The sequence below is a fragment of the Aspergillus tubingensis genome (assembly GCF_013340325.1).
Source record: "Aspergillus tubingensis WU-2223L DNA, scaffold_5, whole genome shotgun sequence".
NCBI classification, from domain to species: domain Eukaryota; kingdom Fungi; phylum Ascomycota; class Eurotiomycetes; order Eurotiales; family Aspergillaceae; genus Aspergillus; species Aspergillus tubingensis.
In genome coordinates this window covers 798,192-820,238 of record NW_023336279.1, presented here as the reverse complement: position 1 = coordinate 820,238, position 22,047 = coordinate 798,192, and the positions used below count along the sequence as shown (strand labels likewise).

Here is a 22,047-nt window from a genome sequence, read left to right as displayed (position 1 = left end):
CACCCTTGCTGATGACTGCTATGTCCTCGATGCCCTAAAGTGAAGCCGTTTTTTACTTCCGACTCGACTTCGCATTTGCACGCTCTGTTACGATCTGTCGTCAGATGGACTTGTTTCGGGTGTCGTTGCGATGGTCCAGGGAGTGGTGATGATCTTTACCTTGTCATGATGTCTTGACTTCGGTCGGTCGGACTTGGTGGGTGTCGAGGAGGTCTGAAAGGTGTTTTCCCTTTATCTTTGATTTTTCTTTATCTTTTATCTTGTTTTCCAGTTGGGAAAAATAAACATTAAATTTAAAAATGGAAAAACAATTCAACAAGCATGATCATTATAATTTCTTCTACTGTCAGGTTTCTTCACCTGTCATCTAGACACTTGACGTTGATAATGATAAGCCCGCCCGACCACAAGTTTTTAGAAACGTCGCAATCACTTTCTCGCCATCGCTATGGTTTGGCGAAATCGAACTGAGATCCCCGCTGTCTGCGTTGGAGCAATCTACGATTCGGATCTGATGAGCCTGAAAGGGCTTATTCGTACGTTTATGTCGCAGTCTTGATTGGAAGGGGTATTGATCGATCATTGTATCTACCTGCGAACTACACTTATAACACGGGTTCAGTCGCCAAGGTCGCCACCAAGCGAGCTATTCTGAAGGCATAAAGACAATCTCTCCCGACTCAACCTTTTTCCGCCAAAGGGCCTTGAACGTCTCTTGCTGCTGTGTAAATCTCTGCACGTACTCCTGACCTTCTTCAGATATTCTCGCTATTGCTCGCCTTCTGTCCACATATCCTTGTATCTCTTCTCTTGACATGTCGCGCCTCTCAATTTCCTCGTCGAACTCTGACATCTGAATTTGTGCTTCTTCCTGCTTCTGTAGTGCTTTTCCATATCGTAATCGGGCCTCAGCAACCCAGTTCTCGACTAGCTCGTTTGCCATATCAGGTGGGGCGTAGAAAGCGAGCCCCAAAACTCTTTCCTGAATTGAAGACAGTAGCTGACTGAAATGCTGCACCTTGTTCCACGGAATCCATTCGGCTTGCTGCTCAACTTGGGTATCATGAGTTTGCTCCTGTTGTTGAAGCGCTAGCTGAGGTTCCTGATATGCTTGCTGAACATCCCTGAGTCGTTGCGACAAAAGTGTCATCCTGGTGTGTGCCGTCTCGTACTCTTGGCTCGGGCGATCACTATCATTAAGAATTTTCCACAGGTTTCGCACGAGCTCCTTATGTGCTCCTTTCTCCTGCTTACCCAGGTGTGGCATATTCTCGATTTCGTCGATGGTAAGCAAGCCGGGATCCTGCCAATGTGAATTTGCCGAATTGGGTTCGCCTGTCGTGGCTTTTAGTGCTCGGGTCGAAGACTTGTCCGTCATTTTGACGTTCTGTGGCCGCTTTGGAGAGGAACGTGTGCAGTTATGCATGCGGTATGCTCTCGTGTCCTGGAATTCTTCTTTGCAGAATCTGCACACTAAAGCGATCCTCGCTCGCTTGGAAGGGAAAGAGTGCATTTCCCTTGCCTTTTTCTCATGAGTATCCGCGATATGTTTTTCGAGTTGCCTCTTTGAGCTGAACCCAATAGTAGCTCTGTAACATTGAGGAAAGGAGCATTCAAAAGCTCTATCGTGCTTGCTCAAATGAGATTCTCTTTGCTGGACAGTCTCGAATCCTTGATGAAAGAACTCGCAGCTCATTCTGGGGCATTTATAGAGACGGTGGCCGTAGAAGGAATAGAGTACTCTGCTATCAGCTCTCCCATTGGCCGTATTTTCTGAGGCGGTTTTCTCTAGAATTTTCCTGATGCGAGTGATAACATCAGGTATGTCGAGACATTCATTGGTTGCTGCGTCTTGAGTGAAACAGCTTATTTGATTCTGCGTTGAGGCGAAGGCGTTAAGGAATTTCTCCGATGTAGACCAGGGTCCGTGTTCTTCAATCCGCCTCTTTACCTCATATGCAGAAGAGGGAATGTTGATTTCTTTTGCGGGATGTCGGTAGTGCGACTCTAGAAATTTCGAAAGAACTTCAATCAGCATCATAGCGTCCTGCCGATCTATGGTGCGCTTGAGGCCCTCCTGGAGATGGGATGACCAGAAGCATACTGCGTAGTCTAGGAATGTGTAATATCCAGTGTTTATGAGGTCTGCAACAGACTCGTCTGGCAGGAATGTCTCAAACCCGGGTAGAGCTAGGTAGCCCATGCAGAGAGAAGCCATCCTCAGCTCCACTTGTCTGACATCAATGAAATTTGTTCGAATAAGGAACCTAAGGCCCAATAATGTCAGAAAATAAGGAAGCGGATTTAGAGAAGCTAAACAGGGTGGCGGCAGCCTTCCAGCTTAGAATGTGGACTTACAGCTTTGCAGTTGCATGAACAAGTTCAAGAGAACCATCGGTCTTGACTTCGACAAGCGAATCGCATAGGTCTCTAGAATCAAGGATCCATTGGCGACCTTCAAAGTCAACATCTTCGGCTTCAAGGTCAATTGAAACCGCGCCCTGTATCTCTCGCCATTGGAGTCTCCGTTTTGCGCACACTAGCCAGCCGAGAAGCTGAACTGCATGATTTCGTGAAGCCTGTTCTTCAAGGATATTGTTCAATATCCGCTCGTATCTGCATACCCCAGCACGGTTCAGCCTGAAAGATCAACTGAATATCAAGGGACAAGACTCACGCTTGGTCAAGTTGAGTTGGTATTTCTTTCGTGTTCAGCTCTTTATACAGATCACCAGGTGAGACTTGACAGTAAAGGTTGTTCATAACAAGCTTCGCGAGAAGAAACATCCCTTAGAAACACTTCTATCAGAAAGAACCATTTGATTTCTCACATAGCATATTCGTAACCTACCGCCCGCCTTTTCCATGACAAGCTCAACCATCGCTTTTGTGCTTTCGTCATTGAGTTGAAATTTCTTTTGCACCTCTGAGCCTCGGGACCTTATATATGTATAGATGTCGTCTCGCGTATCCTTCGAAGTGATTTCCAAGCTTGGAATATCACGTAAAGTCTTGGAGGTGATCGCGTCCCTTTGTGACACAAGAATACATATCGTGGAATCTGAACTATCACGATTCTGTGGATGCTCGCTCATGAGGCGGATCCATTGAAGGATCTTCTTCCTTTCTATCTTACTGCACTCATCAAGACCATCGAGGATAATGCAAACTTGTCCCGAATTTCTCATCATTACCTCGAGTAGCTCTTTGGCTATCATTTCTGATGAAAATGCGCGCTTGCCTTTGCGACACATCTCTTCGAAGACATAAGGTATCAGATCGCCGTTTTTGTCTAGCAGCTGTGCCACAACACTGGCAGCAAAGCTAAGGAAGGAGCTTCGTTGCGAATCGCCATGCCTGAAATAGAACCAAATCGTAGATTGATAGCATTTGAGACAATCTTCGACCATTAGGGATGTCAAGATAGTCTTTCCTGCAGCATGATGAATTAGTGGAGACCTCTTCCGATTATAGACATTAGGATAATACCAGCGCCTGGGATACCGTTCACCCAGAGCATCCGCTGCGCATTTCTTTCCTTCCACGCACAATAAATCTTGTGACGCAAAATCCAAGTTCCGGCTTGAGTATTGCAATTTCGCACACTCCTGAAAGATTCTTGATCACTTGCAACGTCTGCGCTATTCAGCCAGCATTGAATATCTCTCAACTGGCGCATTGTCTCGTCTTTTCGCAACTTCTTAAGTGCATCGGCGGATCTGATCCCTTCTACGCGGATCTCTTCGAGTTGCGCAAAAGTGAGCCTATCCCCAAAGACCTGTCTGTGGCGTTTCAAACTGTCGACAACCGGTCCGAACTTTGCCTTATAGGTGGACCAGGTAGCCTGAAAGACCTGTTTCCACACTTGGTGAGATCAATATTATGTACTCGAATGCCTCCAATGGCACATCACTCACTTGGCTTCCTGAAGTAAGCAACCGCAGTTTTGTGAAACTCCAGAATGTCATGAAACATAGACTCCACAGCTCGTTGAACTAGAGGGTTTCCATCAATGAGTCCATTGCAACTTTCTAGAAGCTCTAGGCTTTCTCCGATGACTTTATAAGTATCCAAGAGCTCGTTGAAAGCTTCAGATACAGAACTCGCAACCTGCAGAATATTAGGAGCTGGAAGCATAGAGATCCAGATTGGGCAATACCTGTAATAGAAACTTCATTGGCCCCTGTTCGAACATGTAAGCCAGTATCAACGCATCGGATCATAACGGGCTGGGGAGTACCCAAACAAATCCCAGAAGATTAGTCGTGTTCAGCAAGGTCTCTATAACTTCACCATGTCTCTCCATTATATCAACAAACTTAGAGAGTCGTCGCATATTTTGCAGGCGTCTTTCTGTGGCTTGTTTCCTTTCGATCTTGGCGATTGAGCGTTTAAGAGCTGCCAAAGATGTCATCTCGAATTCCCGCACAAGGATAGGCCCTGACTGAGACTTGAATGAATCCAGGGCCAGCTGAAAGCTGGTGACTTTTTCCGTCGCCATGTCTTTTATCGTCTCTTGGCTGGTAGAAAGACACGTCAGGCCTCTCTGTCTTCAATCGCGACAAGGCTGTGATGGCATGGCGGATGGCCCGTGGCCGACCGGGCAGCGATGTGGCAGTGCAGCTGATGCGTCAAGCGGCTAGCGCCAGAAATCTCCTGAGATCAACATCTTACGGGTAGTTCCCTCATGAGCAGAACCCGCGAGAATTCGTCTTCGTACACAGCGCACGGGAGAAGGCTGTCTATGATAGTGGAGTGTTTGTTCTGTTATAACGAGGGCGAGACATGGCAGAAAATCGGGCTGTTGGCGGCATCAAGAGGAAATACCCCGCTGACGGAGTCGGGGGCTTCTGTGATGGTCCGGACTCTTCCAAAGCCCGCAAAGTCAAACAGGAACAGGTCCATCGCGAAGAAAGCGATCGAACAAACGGCAAGTACAATCCTAGCCAACAGCCAGACGGCTCCGTAGTAAATGCAAACAATACAATAATTTGCTTTGGATCTGTACGTGCCTACACCGGTTTCCTTTTGATCCATTTGCTTACCAAAATAGATTTGCAACATTCATGCGCAATTCCTCACTGGCCCACCTGCAGGTTGCAACTCCTCCTTATCAAACGCACATGGAGATAACAAGGAATCGACTCATCATCTTGAGATTCTTTTGGGTTCTGAGAACTGTGTAATATACTCTCCATTGGCAGATGATATAATAGGCTTCGTCAATTTGGGAGTTTCCAACGCTCTGAAGGATTTATTCGAAATTGAAGACACACGACTGACAATCTCTCTTCTACATTCAGAGTGGAAATGTATGACACAATACAACACTTCGAAATCCTGGGAAACAAGTGTCGAGATCACTATTTTTGGATCACGGAAGAATGCTCTGCTTGTTGGTGATTGCTTATCATCTCAAGCATTATTCCTTCAAGACCCGACAACCTATTGTGATATTCAATATGAAAACCCTCATAAATTCCCATTCATGAGTGTTGAGGAGCTTGATAGCGAAGCATCTGATTTAGATGACTACGATTGCCTTACTATCGATGAACCTGTACCTACTTCCGCCAAAATCTCAAAGAGAAGGTTGCAGAATCTACTTGACAATTTGCACGAGCACGACTACCTTGAGCAAGTTCAGCCCGATGAGCACCTGATTATTCCACTTTTTGCGTGTGTATTTATAAAGACTTTGTTGGCACTTTCTCCCGATTAACATACTATGCAGCCACCAGAAAGAAGGCATCGATTTTATGATACGCCGAGAAACGGGTCGATCAACATCTTCCATATCCCTCTGGGATGCTCAGATGGACAATTACAGCAATCTTTGGTAAGAAGGCTTAGTAGGAGCTATTTCATGCTGGTATGCTGATTTGATCTCCACCAGCCATTATCATGCAATCACCGGTGATTCCGCTCTAGAGGTCCCAGTTGGCCCCTTGGGTGGCATCATTGCGGATACGATGGGCCTTGGTAAAACAGTGACAACGTTGTCAACCATTGCCAGCACTCTTCTTCACGCGAAAGAATGGGGCAAGAGAAGGGGCACGCCTTGGTCGGCTGGTCTAAGAACAGTAGCAGCCACAATGGTTGTTGTCCCAAATGAAGGTGAGATGCGACCCTGATACACAATTCAAGATGCTCGTTCTTACTATCCAAGCGTTGATGGAACAATGGCTCGATGAGATCCGCGAGTAGGTTTTCCACAGATCCCCAATGAGCTTCATTGAGTATAGTTCTAATTTTCATAAGTAAATTCAAGCCGGGAACTTTCAAAACCTGCAAATACCACGGTGCCTCGCGCAAAGTCCATTTCCCCACCTTCGAGGACTACGATATTGTGTTGACAACATACGGAACTATCAGTACGGAGTTTACTGAGAAGGAAAGTCCAATATTCCGAACAACCTTCTTTCGCATCGTTTTGGATGAAGGTACGATTGTAATAACTAAACCGCATAAAGATCGTTGATAACAAACAAAGTGTAGCACACCACATAAAATCGAGGTCCACGAGGATCCATGAAGCGGCATGTAATATTTCAGCAGACAGACGCTGGTGTCTCACTGGGACCCCAATACAGAATGATCTCGATGATCTTGGTGCTCTGGTGTCTTTCCTTCGTGTCCCTCTACTTGAAGAACGAGAAGTTTTCCGGAAACACATTGTCTATCAAACCAACAACATAGGTGGCAATCGCTTTGAAAACCTTCGCTTATTGCTTAGTTGTATATGCCTTCGTCGAACTATGAGCCTTGGTATGCTTGCGGAACCAACGATCAACAATCTAAAGTTGAACCTGGCTCCCGAAGAAAGGGAAGCATACAATAATATACTGGACTATCACAATCGACTCATTGATATCTCAGTCAGCAAAGTGGGCTCCGCGGGTGCGTTCCAAACAGTTCTGCAGCTGCGAATATTCTGCAATAACGGGCTCTACAGAAAGAAGGACATCCGAGCCTCCCCTACCGATCTCCTTACTTCTGAAGAGTACTTGAAATTTCTGCAAGAGAACCATGGATCTCAGTCTCCTGGTATTGACAGTGAAACTCTGGCTCTTGGCTCATACAAGTTCTCAGACTCTAAATCTTCTCCTGAATCCTCTTATTCGATCGGCGAACCTTGCAGAATGTCCCTACAAATCAGTAATATCCTGGACCTGGCAAAAATAGAAAGTCCTGCGTCCGAGCTATTGCACACTCCTCATCTATTTCGGGAATCTCTGACCCCGGAGTACTTATCTCTGGTCGATCAATCTCCGCAAACTCTCGAAGGGATGTTCTCAACAAAACATCGTGCCATTTTGAAGACTATCCTTGGCCATATTCCGCAAGAGAAAGGGTATAGCTAAGTCTCTATCCATCTGTGTAGCTACGCTAACCTCTTTTATAGAATTGTCTTCTCAGCCTGGACCAAGAGCCTCGACATCATGGCTGAGCTGCTACGCCAGCACGACATTACCTTTGCCCGAGTAGACGGTTCCATGTCGTTTTCGCAACGTCAGCAGGCCTTCCATAGCTTCAAAACGAGCAGTCACGTGAATATTCTTTTGATGACTATTGGCACCGGTGCGGTTGGGTATGTATTCATCTTCCTAAGCTGTCCTTACGTGCAAGATTGCTGATATTCAAGCAGACTGAATCTCTCCATCGCCACACGGGTGCATATCATGGAACCATCGTGGAATCCAACGGTCGAGCAGCAGGCAATCGGGCGCGTTGTTCGTCTCGGGCAAAAGCGACCGGTGGTGATCACTCGGTATATTATGGAAGATACAGTTGAAGAGGTATCCATCTTTCTAACAATATACCTTCGAGGAATCTAGCACTAACAGTCCTCAAGAGCGTAGTGTCTCGCCAAGACTTGAAACTCGACGTCGCTATGAGTGGTTTTGAGAGGGCTTCTCATGAAGGAGCTGGTGATGATGAATCCTTTAATGGGAGATGAGGTCTGATTCAATTGTTACTACTGATCGTCGATAGAATCTAGAATTGTTTCAATATATATACTGAAATTAAACAGATGTTGATTTCATGAGTGAAGAATCTGGACGAAGAGCTGACAGGCTGGACGCATTCCCATATGGGTCATATTGCGACTCAAAATTATACCTGACCGAATGTAAGTTCAATTGCATGAGTAAAGACCATATGGGTACAAAATGACCTGATATGAATTGATATTTATGATTATTCCTCAATGTAAGACTCTTAACCAAGAGATTTGTACTTCAATGTCTTGTCCTTTTGTGAAGAATGATATACTTACAAGGGGATGACTTCCCGCCTCCAGACGTACCCGGTATATATGTCCAATTCAATTGGAGTCAATATAACGGGTCCCACTGATTAACCATACTATATCAAGGGACATCTTTCTCCATGCCCTGATGCTAGCAATTTTGGGGGACGAGACTCTTACAATGATTCTCCTGCTGGCCGCAAAAGCCATCCCCTGGTTCATCGACCCGTACGCTCTTATAACCCGCGTAGGCATCAAAAAGCGGCACCAGCTCTTGATGCCCAGTCTCCACCGCCCACATCAACGCTGTTCGCCCCTCCTCATCCCTTATTGTGACATCTACATCCTCACAGCTAAGCAGCAGCTCCACCGCGGCCGCCGCACCGCGCCGCGCCGCCCACATAAGCGGAGTCGCCCCATCCCAGTCCCGGACATTCGCATTCACCCGTGACGGAAGCTGAAGCAAGCACCGCACAATCTCGATATGTCCCCCTGCTGCCGCGAAAGCCAGCGGCGTCCAGTTCTCAGAATCCGGTGCATCGGGCTCGATTGCCTCTTCCTCCAGCAAAAGCCGGACCACCTCCGTCGAACCCGCAATTGCTGCCTGGGCAAGAGGTGTCCGGCCGTCCCAGTCCTCGCGATTTACATCCACACGCGCGTCGCGCAGCAGGAGCCTCACGATGACGATATACCCTGCACTGGCGGCCGCCGCTAACGCTGTGTCGCCGTTATCGTCCTGCGCGTTGACATCCACGGAGGACCTGTCGAGTAGTAAGCGGACGACTTCGGCGTGGCCATGCCGCGCGGCGATAATCAAGGAAGTCTGGAATGAGGAGGGGCAGCGGATGTTGGGATTACAGCCTGGGATCGCGAGGATGGCCTGCATCATGTCGGCCCGATTCCGCGCGGCAGCCCATAGGAGCGCGACGCTGTGGTGGTACTTCACATTGTGGTGGTAGAGACAAGCCTGGAGCATGTGGTAGAGTTGCTGGTTGGTTTGGATGAGGGCGTTTAGGTCCCCCTGGCTGGGGAGATAATCGGCCATGTAGAGCAGGAGCTCTGTGGGAAGTTCGAGGAGGCCCACTCCAATCGGATGTATGTTGGGTCGATTCATGTTAGTTGTTTGCATTTATCCTCTTGCATCAAACCATGGATGCAATGCTAGATAGACGGTGATTTGGCCCTTTGATGGCGTCTTGCGTCGTACACTGGAAATACGAGTGATGGTAAGGATACTGGCTCCGGGTGGGAAGGGTATGGCTTATAAATTTGCGAAGGATCAATTTGCTAAGACGCATGAAACGTGGGATACTACCATTGGAAGATTCTCGGTAGGCAACGCAGGATAAGTACGCTCGTTCATCCACGGCCGCACTCGCGCATGATCTGAGTTTATATAATATAAACCTCGATAGAACCATGTTGGTCGTACCCTGTAGCTTCCTTGTAGAGCATGCTGGCCTTGGAGTCTGTATACCTCAAGGGAAGAATCCCACTCAAGCGAGAAGACTTGAGCTGAAGTATATTGGGCTTACCGTCGCGAGATGGGACCTCCGAGAGCTCGAGGGCGGCGTATCCATTTACAACCTTTCTCAAAGTGGCCAGGATTGGCTGTTCCATTGCCCTCTTCAGTGTGTGCATTAGAACTGCATTGGCTGCGTGGCTTGTGCGATCTAAGCACATGCTTTCACTAAGCGCTGATCCGTAGGGCATTAGTTCAAGTCCGCGGGGATTACTTCTGAGGTGACGGCCTGGTGGTGTTGGCTCGTACAATGGTGCTACAAGCTCGTTACTTCTTTAATCATTCCTCATTGCAACGCACAAATATCCTGCTTACCTTGACTATTGGACGACTGTGAACTATGTCTTGTCTTACCCTTAAGATTTAATTTCCTCGGTTGTTGAAGATGGGGCTTCGGAATGATCCTGGTATGAAGCAGTGTGCCCCATCTGTCATCCATTGGATGATCCCCTGATGACGCCGTTGAAAGGCCGGAGTGGACGGGCCGATTACTTATGAGAGCGACTGAAGATTCATACTCGGAATCCCGTAACAACGCAAGCCAGGGGTGTCGATCACATTTCTGAATTTGCAAGCATCCGCCGTTCTCCACATACCATGCACGGAGATTGCCTCCTTCCGCCGGCCCGGTGTATTGCAGATTGGCTAGAATAGTGCGAATAATGATTCTTGCCGAGGAACGGAAGTCCGCGTTTGCGGACCATGACTTCAGAAATTGCTGGAAGTCATCATTGAATGCGTCCAGGAAGGAAATTGTGTCCGTGGGCCGAGATGAATGGTCTGGAAAAACACGGCTCACATAGTCCCTGATTGTCTCCACCTGGAACAGTCTCCAAAGGGGCATTCGAAGCGCATCTCCAGTCAATGCACTGATCTCTAACCCCATTCTCACCTGCAGTGTTTGCGGATCTGGATAGTCATCCTGCCATTGAAACAAGAGCATAGATTTCATCGACCGCCCTGGAATTTTCTTGAAACTCACTCCAGCGCTCATATTGACGAACTTGGAGAAGCCAACATTTGCACTTAAGGTATCGGCCGCCCAGTTCGATCTTTCGACCCCGAGTAAGGTTAATTCACTAGTATCCCGCAGTTTCGGCCCCAGTCCAACGTATATTTGATTGAAATTATACTGCGCTGTCTCCATATTTTGTGTAGAAGTGACGGATGATGACCCGATGGCGAGCAGAGTTGTCTTTTCAAAGGCAAAAGGTGATTCGGGCAACTTCTCACCCCATTGAAACCAATGACAACTCACGGTGTCTTCTCTGTCAGCCTGAGGTCTTATACCGACGATAGTCCCCCGTTCAACTGCAATAGCCAGAATCAAGCCTTCGCTGGTATATGATATTCTCAATGGACCCCAGAGGTCTGCCAATAATTCGAGTGAAATAACCAATGTTCTTTTGTCAGCCGTTTCTGTGTCTCCAAGGCAGAACGCCCAGACAGGCCCGCCAATATATGCATGAAGGCAGCTCAAATTGACCTGACGGAGGAAAATAGACAAATTACCGTCGATACCCTCCGACAAAGGAAATTTGAAATCCGTGACTGAGTCCAAATACTTCTCATGAAAAGCGGACGCGTGTGATCCTGAGTATGACACCAAACCTAAGCCAAGCATACAGACCAAGGCAGTGAATTGAAGCATAATCTCACTCGGTCTATTGGCAGGCCATATTTTGAGCCCCAAATGGGCGAAAGTAGCGCTCGCTGCTTTATTCATATTGGCTAGGCACTCTGAATCCGGGTTTTGTATGCCAGTGCTTGGGTCGAGAATTGAGATGAGATTGTCCAAAACCTCGTTACCACATGATACGGCCTTGACAATTCCTCTATCATCTGGCTGTTCAATGAGAACACTGAACCCGTTCTCTGCGAAGTGCTCAAGCTTCATGAGCTCTAACCCCTTCCTGGCATGGTTCAGTATTCGCATGAGGATGGCAACCGTCTCGGGCCAAGTCGCTAAGGACATTGCCTGCAAGATGAGAGGGCAGATTTGTGCAACTTTCCACTCAATATCCCCCAATATTCCAAAATACAGATCAGGGTCGAGCACTGGGTTCACGTGTTTAAGGTGGATGCCTGATTTATTAGTTCTCTCTTCAGCGTTGGGTCCTACTTTCTGTATGTCACTCACCGAGTGGAATTATAGGTAATGCCGTGAGATTATCTAGGCCCATGTCATCGCCACCATGACGAATGGAATCATGATTATCTCTCCTTCCATCCTTATAATGACCTGGCGATCGGCCACGTACGATGATTGGCTCTGAGGTTATTCGGGCGATCCTCAGCCAGTGCAAGCCTCGACTATTCTCCCCTCCCGAGATCTGCGCATTAAGCTCAATCACGATATTGAAGTATTGCTGCCGTGACTCTTTTTTGCCATTGTTTAACGTAGCCCTCTCGAACTGTATCCTCTCGAAAGTGTGAGAAAAAAGTCTGCTATCTCCTGCATTGTTCTCGGGTAACTCGACATTGCGGGGGATATTGGATTCTTCGGATCGGCTCGCTGCCTCTTCACCGGTTGTACTAATGGTGTGTGGAAACCAGCAGATCTCTTCTGGTGCTTCGGCACTGTTCCGAACTCTTTTAGGTCCGTGTTGTATCAATCTACGGCTTTCACCATCCTTGCCGTGAACACTCGCCGAAACCTTCACGGAAAAGGCGTGTATTCGCCGGAGTTCTTCTCCTCCGTGCTGTACATACAGACCGTTGGGGATGTCCTGAGGAAAGGAAACAGCAACCCCAACTGAGAAGTAGTTGCGGCGGTACGTAGTCCATTTGTCGTTGACTTTGAAGAAGCCTTTATGAAGCTTTGCATCGAGTTTGGGCTGAGCGATGTGGCGGTCTTCCCCTGTCACTTCATAGAAGACTTCTGATTTATCAAAGAGCGGGCTATCTGTATGTAGTGTGTCTGATCCAAGAAGGGTACTTTGTGTGGAGAGTTCTTCGAATGATGCCAGATGGAAAGGGGTTCCTGTCAAGGCGCTGTTAGTGAAGATGCGATCGTCGTTGTCGCGGACGGCACTCTCGGTGGCCCTCTCCCCACGGATGGGATGGCCTTGGCTGCCTTCATCCTGAGTATCGCTAATGGGCTCATTCTTGAACTGAATTCTGAGGCTAGAATCCATCGAGCGATGAAATTTGCACGGAGAACTGGAAGGGCATGAAAGGGTGATGGGTTTCAAGTAGTTCCTAGGCGGGGGGCTAGCTAGTTAACTACTTAGACACAATCAGGCTGACTGACTAGCAAGGTCGGTTTACTCAGGCTAGGCGCTGCTCAACGTATGGTTATGGGATCAGGACGCGTTCTGGTTGGTTCATTTAGTTACCACCCTCGCCCCGGCGCGTAAATAAGTACTAGTAGTTGGGCAGATAGCACCCCAATCCACAACAGAGCCTCGTTCTTGTCACTTATGCCTAAACTTAAGCGTCATCGGCCAACCATTCACCCGCTGCGGATGTCCTCCTGTTTCACTGGGATTGGTTTGGGTAAACAAGGCTGTAGACAATACTACAAACTAGTCATAGTGCAAGGTGAAACTGCTCATAGAAGATCTTTTGTTGCTATTTTTGGAGAAAGAACACTTAACTTTCCGAATGGAAGATCTGGACGATGGGCTGACGGGCTGGAAGCGTCCATAGGTACATACTAGTACGACTTGTGATGGTAATTTGTCGATTGAGTGTTAATCTCAAATGCAGCGCTTATGTTGCCACAGTACAATATGATATGAAATAATCTTCGAAAGTATCCCTTTCTGTAAAATCACTGGCCAAGGAATTTGTACTTCAACGACTCGTCCGCCTGCAACCCCGTGACCGTGACTGTCTGAACATCACCAGGAACAATATCCATCGCGCTATCGCTAAATTTGGCACCGTCCCGTTCCTCGAATACCAAACATTTGACGGGCCTCTCGGTGCTGATCTGGAATACCTGCTGATTAGAGGCTTCAGAAACCCGCTTTACCTCGAGTCCACGATCCGCAAAATCAAGATACTTAAAAGGCTGAGGCCAATCCACGTCTCGCGCAACAATCTCACCATCCACCCACAGTCTGGCAGCGAGGACGTGTGGTTCTGCATCAACAGTGTGGTCAATAACTCCGTCGGTGATAAGGTTTGTAGTGCCATTGGGCACTATATCAACGTTTTCTCGCACGATCCGCTCCCGTATCTCTCGTCCAGTATCCACGGAGAGGAATTTGAGCTCCACCTTTCCGGATACGGTCTTCTGTAAGGAGCTGACTACCCAGAGCTCATACTTGCTTGTCTTTGGGGGTTGCGCGTGTGTGATGCTCCAGTCGTGGTGTTCTCGTCGTACACCTACGGCGACTGGGTTCAATACGCGGGCTACAGCGTAGTATGCGGGCTTGGGCCGCAGGAAGTAGTCTACAATAGCCCATGAGATAGTCGGCCAGCAATCATTCAGCTGCCAGAGTAGTGCACCGCCACAGTGTCTTTCGTCTCCCCATTGGCGACGCCACCCACGGTATCCGAACATCATTGTTTCGGCTTGGACAACCTGGGTGAGGTAGATGTAGGTCTATGTTGGACGGGTTAGCAAGGCTGGTCAATTTGAGTAGGTAGGCACTTACCTCGAGATCAGTAGCAGTTCGCAGGTTCTCAACAAGGTAAGTAGCGATGCGACGTTCGTGTCCGTCGGCCTTGTTATGGAAATCGAGAACTTGCGATTGCGGGTATTTGTCTTTTTCGTTCTCGACGAAGTATTCAATTGTTGACATGTGGGGAAAAGCCTCCATGCCGAATTCGCTATTGAATCGGCCACCTAGCGTGTCGAATATCTGATATTTCTCCTGCGTTCCATGCCAGACTATAGCCGTCAGTTTTTGTATAAATTAGAGTGTGATAGAATGTAGCAGACCATTCCATTGGTGCATATCGCCCACTGTGGGGTCTGATGTTACTTTCCCATCACCCCAAGGGCTACCTGGGTGGTAAAACGTGGTCGGTGAAAGGCGCTCAACCACTGATGGCAGCAACTTTTCGTAGATGTATCGGGCGGGAAAGTCTGTCTTTAGCCAGTTTTCGGGGTTTTTATCTTCGTAGTTATATTCGAGACCGGCTTGTTCCTGGACTTGGTAATCTTCGTTGTTACCGACATAGACCACAATGGATGGATGATGGCGCAGGCGGCGGACGTTGTAGATCGCCTCTTGTTCAATGGATTGCAATAGTTCGGGCCAGGTCGGGTAATTTCCACATCCAAACATAAAATCCTGCCACACTAAAACACCAAGCTCATCACAAGCTTCGTAGAAACTATCGTCTTCGTAGCAACCACCGCCCCATACCCTAGGGATTGTTAGTCCTAAGTCTACATTTCAGCAAGGGAACAGACCTAATCATGGCTTGGCGGCCGGCAACCATCAGCTCGATCCATTTTCGATATCTCTCCGGAGTAATGTTGGGAAGTAGGTTGTCTGCAGGAATCCAGCATGACCCGCCACAGAATATATCCACGCCGTTGATTCGGAAGAAGAATGATTTTCCGTGCTTGTCAGGCCGCTGCACGACTTCTGCAGTCCTAATTCCAATCTTCTTGGTAACTCTATGGAGTTCAAGTTGATCGGTCTCCAATGAAGCTGAAATTTCGTAAAGAGTGGAATCACCATATCCGTGTGGCCACCAAAGGCGAGGCTGATCTATGTTGAACTCTACCTTTGCCCTCCCATCTTGAGGTGTGGCTTCTGCTTGAGCAATTTGCTTGCCATGTAGAGTGATCGTGAAGTTGACCTTGTATGGGGGTTCATGATCAACAAAGTCAAGATCTGCAAATGCTGAAATAGAAGCACTCTTGTGAGTGGGGTCCAGATTGATCTCCGCCCAGAGATCTGCCAACCGTGTGGAATAAACTTCCAATCTCACTGCTCTCCAGATACCTGCCGTCATGAGGACCGGGCCCCAGTCCCAGCCCCAATGATATTGAGCTTTTCTGACGCTCATCCTCGCGGGATCCCCGTTGAAAGAGGCCCAGTTGTGTTTCGGGTCCTGTCTCCGAAGTTCCTGGGCACGCAGCATCGCACAATCAAATTCAATCTCCAGAACGTGCTCATCTCCGCAATCCAGAGCCTCGGTGACGTCTACTCGATAGGCCTGAAACATGTTATTGCTTTCTAGGATAACACTGTTATCAAGTTTGACTTTGGCAAATGTATCAAGGCCATCGAATGCCAGGACAATCCTCGATCCTGCAAGGACAGTTGGCCTTTGCAGTATCTTGCGGTATGTCCATGACTTGTCGTTGACCCATCGTGCGTCTAGTTCATTGAATCCCACGTATGGGTTCTCCAGCCTGAACAATATCCAGTCTGTACGTTAGCGACTCTTGCCGCGAAAGATTCCCTAATAGTACGCACTTTCCATTCGCCTGTAGGTCCTGGTGAACGACAGACGGAACGACAGGAACTGGCATCCATGCGTCGGAAGCAAGGTCATCCCTATCTTTAAAGCACCACCCTGTTGACAGAGTGTATTGCGCGAATGCTGCCATGATGGGGTCTTGGAGGGGTAATTGATACAGGAACCGGCAATTGATTGCAGCTTCAACCCAATTTCAAGCCGGACAGTCAGAGCTCAATAAATAAGAAACCCCATAGCCTTTGAAACATACTACACAGCAATAGGGATGGATATAGTTGCATCCAGGGTCCAGGGTGAGGCTTTACAGAGTGGGTGCCTGGGGAAGCTATGCGGAGAAGTCCCCGCCTCCACGTGCTGCCATTTCCTTTTTGGGCGATCCCCTGACGGAGCACGGGGCCTTTCCCAATTGGGCATCGCTTCCTCTCCATCAACCATCAACTCTCCCACAGTCTATACTATTCTCTCGTTCTCTCATTGTCGTGTAAAGGCCACACAATGAAGCTTGCTATCATCGCCTGCTATCATTGGCCTCGGTACACAAAAACATTTACATTTGCACTAACTAGGAATCCCTCTGTGACTAACACAATCATACTCTCCAAATCACTGTCTATCCGAAACCGCGCTGTGTCTACTGTGAGACACCTCGCTCCGACCTTACCCATTATGGCACGGCGGGTGCTCCGCACACTATTTTGGAATCGTCCTCCGGTGAGAGTCGTTCTTTATCGTCCGAAGATAGTACCTGACAGCTCTCAAGATCTCCAGATAAAACGATCGCCCGTCACCAACTCTCCAGTGACCACTTCACCTTTCTTTGCCGGCTTGGTTGCGGCCTTCAAGACGGTCCGGGCGCCCACCTTCTTAAGCGACCCCCATAATACGGCAAGGCCGTCGCGAGGTAACATCCTCCGGTCCTTCGCCACTAGCCTACCCCTCGTCGCTTGGAATTACGACTCCTCACTCCTCCTCTCTTTGCACAAGAGCAGGAGTGAGTCGACTGCCTGAATCCTGAGCGCTAGTAACCGACGCACCCCTCCTTCTCGGCATTTTCGTGCCTGCTATCCATGATATAGGACCTCTGGGTAAAATGGCCCTGGCTATCCGATCAGGTGTCTCGCAGGCTTGGCGTGCATGTGAAAGGATAAAATGTCTCACTCTTGGCGTCTAGTGAAATTAGCCTGTTTACCACCGCTGCTATTGGTGAGTATTTCGGCGATTGGTTGTCATCTTCCCGACAAGCCGAGATGATTGTCGTGCACCGAATCCTCTGTCCCCTGAGACGGCTCGGTTCAGCCCGAGTTCCAGTTGTTGAAAACCTGACAAGGCTGCCTCACAGACGTGATGTGCACTGTCAGTCACCCCAGATCTACACCAAGCGATTCTGGAAGACTACTACGTCTGGTTGTATGGCAAAATTGCAAGTGCACAAGAGCTTCAGCAGGCCTTCCAAAGTTAGACATAGCCAGTCCCCCGACGAAATTGCTCCGGCATCTGACACCTGCACGGGATTTAATTAATTTTGGAAATGAGGAACCGGCCACCTCATGCGGGGTCGTGCATTTAATTGGCGGAGGCACATTTCACCCAGCAACCAAACTGGACGAAGACCCTGGCAGTGGGCATAATCTTGTATAAACCCTGATACATTTTTGCCCCTCGGACGACATGGTGTAGGGCGACCCAGGAACAGTAAGCTTCCAGGTCGCGGATGAAAGGATAGTTCACCAAGCACGCCGATTACATCCGGCGAACCTTGTCAGACACACAGATGTTCTTACTTCTTGCCTGGCCATTAAGCAATCAGGTGGCACCACAATGTCTGAGCGTGGTGGACCGGCGTTGCTATACTCAGTCTCCCGCACTACTAGCTCTTGGGATCAGGAGTAGCCGGCCCTAGCAGAAGCCCACTCCACTACTATTTTCTCTGGGCCCCTGAGTTACACGTCTACCTTCTGAGCTTGATATCCCATAGCTCGGTGTGATAATTCGTAAAATCGTATTGGGACGGTGCTGGGTGCAAGAGCAAATGCTTCTGATGGGGACTAGCGTACCAGATTTGCTTGGTCCGGTCATCTATTGGATAGTCTCAACCTGGGGTAAGGCCCAGCATTTACAAAAGACAGAAAGAGCACTCGGAGACCCGGGGCTCAACGAGGGCCAGTGATAGGTGGAAGGACGCATCGTCATCACACTCAGGCGTGTATAATTCCACGCCAGAGAGGGTTACTGGACCGATGAATTCAGGCGCCAGGAGAACAGACCACCATATGCTGTTTGCCGAGTCTGTGAGCGCATCACACAACCTTTCTCGTACCCTGCGTATAATTAGGCGCAGGGTTGAATATAGTAGGCAGCCAACAGGGTCTGCAGGTCGGTTCGTCTACCAGCATGCAGAAACCAGACAGAAACGGTCGCATCCTGCATAAAATAAATTAAAAGGACGAAATGCGGGGGTGGAGGCCATGCTGACCACTGGTGACCTGCGAGGGTCCTCGTCCAGGAACTTCCGTTGTTGGGCACCTCCTGCTTTCTCTCGGTGCAAACCGTGATGTTCCCAGCGTCAACGCTGCCGATGATCGTCTAACCCCGAGGCTGGCCTGCTCACTTCCCCAAAACAGGAGCTGAGTTCCCGCGTGGATATATTGTGTTTTTCTTCCTCTTCACCGTCTTCGTTTGATGAGCCTTCCTTTGCTTTTCTCCTACTTCTACCTCATTGTTTCCCCGGACAATGACCACTGCAGCAACTAACTGATTACCTGCATAACTGATTCGGACTACTTGCCCGGTCTATTCGATCCACTTGCTATTTCCCCCTCTGACAAACAAGGATCCCTGCCCTCCGGTGCATCTAACCTGCTGGTCTCCCTGCGACTCGGTGCCAATGGCCCTTTCGAGTTAATCTCGCCACCCTAAAGTGTCTCAACGGGTACACTTCCCGACTATCCGTCAAGCAAAAGTCTCCAGCAAACTATCCCCCGATCGCAAAGCAATGTTTCACACGTTCGAAGGGTTCGAGAACCCAACTCTTCCGACTACTGTGCGCGGACGCAACCAACGTCAACAATCTGTCGGACGCCGAGTCACTACGCTCCGGGCCTGCACATCTTGTCGGCACCGAAAAATTAAATGTGACGGAGAAAAGCCATGTGAAGCATGCAGATGGTATAAGAAAGCAGATTTGTGTCAGTACTCTGATCCTCGGCCATCTCGCAGGTGTGACTGTCCCCTTCCTCCACTGCAGCCGCGATCGAGGGACGACTCGAAACTAACAAATGTATCAATCAAGCAGGCATGTGGAGAAACTATCGACCACACTCGATGAATTTAGGGGAGTGCTTGACAAGCTCTTCCCAGGCATTCCAGCGGAGACCCTGGTCAACTTGCCTCGGGACAAACTCTTGGAGCTGACAGGCAAGGGGGCTTCCCAGATGCAGACGCAAGCGCCACACCCGGCATCCCCAGCAACCTCGGCATCAGTGGAGGCTCACGCATCTCCGGCATCCAGCGAAGACGGCAATCTCGAGTCTTTACAAACCATACCTGATCACACAACTGATGATCGCGAATTGAAGAGTTCCGAGCTCACGAGTACCGTGTCCGACGATGTCAACGCTTTATCTCTCTCGGCCAAACAGCCATCCTCCTATTTGGGTGTCTCTTCCATCCATGCTGTGTTAAAGGTGATAGTATGGCTGGAGCCGAGCTCCCTCTCTCACCTGTCTCGCGCACCTGCTACAGGAGTTCGTCGGGATTCAGTCATGGAAATTGCTTCTCCAGAGGCCCAGGCCTGGCAGGTCTTTGGGTCTCAGCCGCACCATGGCACATCAACTGTGCCCGAGTCTCAACTGCTCGACGCTTACTTTACCTACTTTCAACCATTCGTTCCAATGCTGGACGAACACTCTTTTCGCCAAACGTATCTTTCTTCACGCAGGAAGGACAAGCAATGGCTCGCATTGCTGAACATTGTCTTTGCTTTGGGCAGCATAGCAGCCACCCCTGCCGATGACATGTCTCATCAAACATATTATTTGCGGTCGAAGAGCCATTTAGATTTGGAAAGCCTTGGTTCACCGCACGTGGAAACCATTCAAGCTCTGGGCCTCATGGGTGGCTATTACCTCCACTATAGCAGCCAGCCCAACCTCGCATACTCCATGATGGGGGCGGCATTGCGCATGGCCGCAGCTCTGGGCTTGCACAAGGAAGTCTCGGATGGTCAATGCGGCAACAGCAGGAATAGGTTATTTTCAGTTGATCACAAACGTCGAGTCTGGTGGTCTCTGTTCTGTCTGGATACGTGGGGTGGCATGACCTTGGGCCGACCAAGCATGGGTCGACTGGGTCCAGCGATCACCGTTAAATTGCCACATTACAGGGAAACAGTATGTCCCCCCCTTTATGATCTTAGTTTTTTGCTGACCTATTTAGGGAAATGTGCTCGATCTTCTACCACTTCTGGAAAATGTTCGATTCTGCAAGATCGCGACCCAAATTCAGGAAGTCCTGGCCGTAGCACCGTTGACAAAGCCTCATGAAATGGCAAATCTTGACAGCCAGCTCCTTGAGTGGTATGATAACCTACCATATATCCTGAAAGACCACGAGCCATGCTCAGAGTCGATCGCAATCACGAGAACTGTCATGAAATGGCGATATTACAATCAGCGGATGCTCTTGTACCGCCCTACCCTGCTCAGCTACGCCATGCGGCGGGTACCATACATTGTGCTCAGGTCTGAAGAAAGGACAGCTATTGAAAGATGCAGGGAAATTGCCGAGGCTACCATACAGGATGTAGCTGCCAAGGCACAATTCCATCAGATGTCAGGCTGGAATGCAGTATGGCTTATCTTCCAAGCTGCAATGGTTCCTCTTCTAGGGCTGTTTCTCAACGATGGTACAGTTGATGATCCAAGAGCGACAGCTGAAGCGTGTCAGGCTCAGGTGGAAACGACAATGCTTGTCCTGGAGCGTTTGGAACCTTGGAGCCCAGCCGCCAAATCGACGCTGGAGGCCGTTTCCCGGATATTTGAGGCCGGTAAACGAGGCCACAATGTCACCGGGGAAGCCCACAGCATTCACAGCGGTAGCTGTGTGACGGCTACTGAAGATCTTGGCGCAGTGCCTGGGGTATCCCCGCTGCAAATCGACTTCGGTCGCGCAATGCCACACGAGAATGGATTTGTGGATCCGTTTGAGCCCCAATTTATCAATGATTCTGCTGGGCAGTATCTTTGGGACTTTCTTAGCTGGAGCGACAGTAACTTGTTGCAGGGTTTGGCTGATATTGACAATGTAAACAACGCACCACTGTTTCCCCAGGAGGAAAGAAATACAAAGTATGGAAGCAGCGAGAGTGCTTATTTTGGAGGTCAGTTGGGGGATTCAACATTTTTCATCAACTCAGGGCCGTCTTTCTACTAGGTTGGTGCAGCCTCATCGCTGCTGGTGTTCAATTCTGTCACATGGTGTTTTATTATTCGCTCGCTTGGTACTTGTTACAGCTCATTCACTATCTTAGCGGTTTCAGATTACATACTTATTCATGATTGATGCATTTACGGGCGATTCGGTGGATTTATGCCGAGGACATGGTATCATGATAGCAGAAGGTACCGCTTCTGCAATATATTTTCGATCTACAAATGTACGAACTACTAGTTGAGTCAACACAATAGGTTATGATATGGATAGGCGCCTGTTCACTATAAATCAGGAGTAAAAACACACATATCGAATAATCCGGGTAGTTTAATTCCCGCGTCAGAAATATGGGACATAGTAAAATAGACAAAATATTTTGAATGAAATCCTCCTTTTCAAGATACACAGCTTCCTAATCGGGCAAGATCATCTTCCTGCTGACTCAGCA

The 22,047-nt window shown here is 48.8% G+C and overlaps 6 protein-coding genes across 6 annotated transcripts; 2 read left to right on the top strand and 4 right to left on the bottom strand.

The window, feature by feature from the left end:
- Positions 1-646: 646 nt before the first annotated feature.
- Positions 647-4,501, bottom strand: AtWU_03600 (ankyrin repeat-containing protein; the record flags this gene model as incomplete). The annotated part of the gene is made up of 8 exons (XM_035498712.1): positions 647-2,267; positions 2,359-2,616; positions 2,678-2,789; positions 2,852-3,433; positions 3,490-3,864; positions 3,918-4,110; positions 4,160-4,183; positions 4,241-4,501. 8 exons carry the CDS (start codon positions 4,499-4,501, stop codon positions 647-649), a joined length of 3,426 nt encoding a protein of 1,141 aa, XP_035354605.1.
- A 284-nt stretch (positions 4,502-4,785) lies between these two features.
- On the top strand, positions 4,786-7,960 carry AtWU_03599 (DEAD/DEAH box helicase; the record flags this gene model as incomplete). The annotated part of the gene is made up of 10 exons (XM_035498711.1): positions 4,786-5,004; positions 5,054-5,679; positions 5,735-5,839; positions 5,897-6,117; positions 6,170-6,203; positions 6,262-6,443; positions 6,499-7,354; positions 7,406-7,591; positions 7,649-7,799; positions 7,856-7,960. 10 exons carry the CDS (start codon positions 4,786-4,788, stop codon positions 7,958-7,960), a joined length of 2,685 nt encoding a protein of 894 aa, XP_035354604.1.
- Positions 7,961-8,405: 445 nt separating this feature from the next.
- Positions 8,406-9,368, bottom strand: AtWU_03598 (ankyrin repeat domain-containing protein; the record flags this gene model as incomplete). The annotated part of the gene is made up of 1 exon (XM_035498710.1): positions 8,406-9,368. One exon carries the CDS (start codon positions 9,366-9,368, stop codon positions 8,406-8,408), a length of 963 nt encoding a protein of 320 aa, XP_035354603.1.
- Positions 9,369-9,646: 278 nt separating this feature from the next.
- AtWU_03597 (p53-like transcription factor) lies at positions 9,647-12,913 on the bottom strand (the record flags this gene model as incomplete). The annotated part of the gene is made up of 3 exons (XM_035498709.1): positions 9,647-10,032; positions 10,092-11,861; positions 11,917-12,913. 3 exons carry the CDS (start codon positions 12,911-12,913, stop codon positions 9,647-9,649), a joined length of 3,153 nt encoding a protein of 1,050 aa, XP_035354602.1.
- A 638-nt stretch (positions 12,914-13,551) lies between these two features.
- Positions 13,552-16,299, bottom strand: AtWU_03596 (beta-mannosidase; the record flags this gene model as incomplete). The annotated part of the gene is made up of 5 exons (XM_035498708.1): positions 13,552-14,331; positions 14,384-14,619; positions 14,671-15,101; positions 15,148-16,101; positions 16,166-16,299. The coding sequence occupies 5 exons, from the start codon at positions 16,297-16,299 to the stop codon at positions 13,552-13,554; spliced, it is 2,535 nt and encodes an 844-aa protein (XP_035354601.1).
- Positions 16,300-19,161: 2,862 nt separating this feature from the next.
- AtWU_03595 (putative C6 transcription factor) lies at positions 19,162-21,599 on the top strand (the record flags this gene model as incomplete). Its single annotated transcript, XM_035498707.1, has 3 exons — positions 19,162-19,385; positions 19,462-20,557; positions 20,604-21,599. The coding sequence occupies 3 exons, from the start codon at positions 19,162-19,164 to the stop codon at positions 21,597-21,599; spliced, it is 2,316 nt and encodes a 771-aa protein (XP_035354600.1).
- Positions 21,600-22,047: the final 448 nt, after the last annotated feature.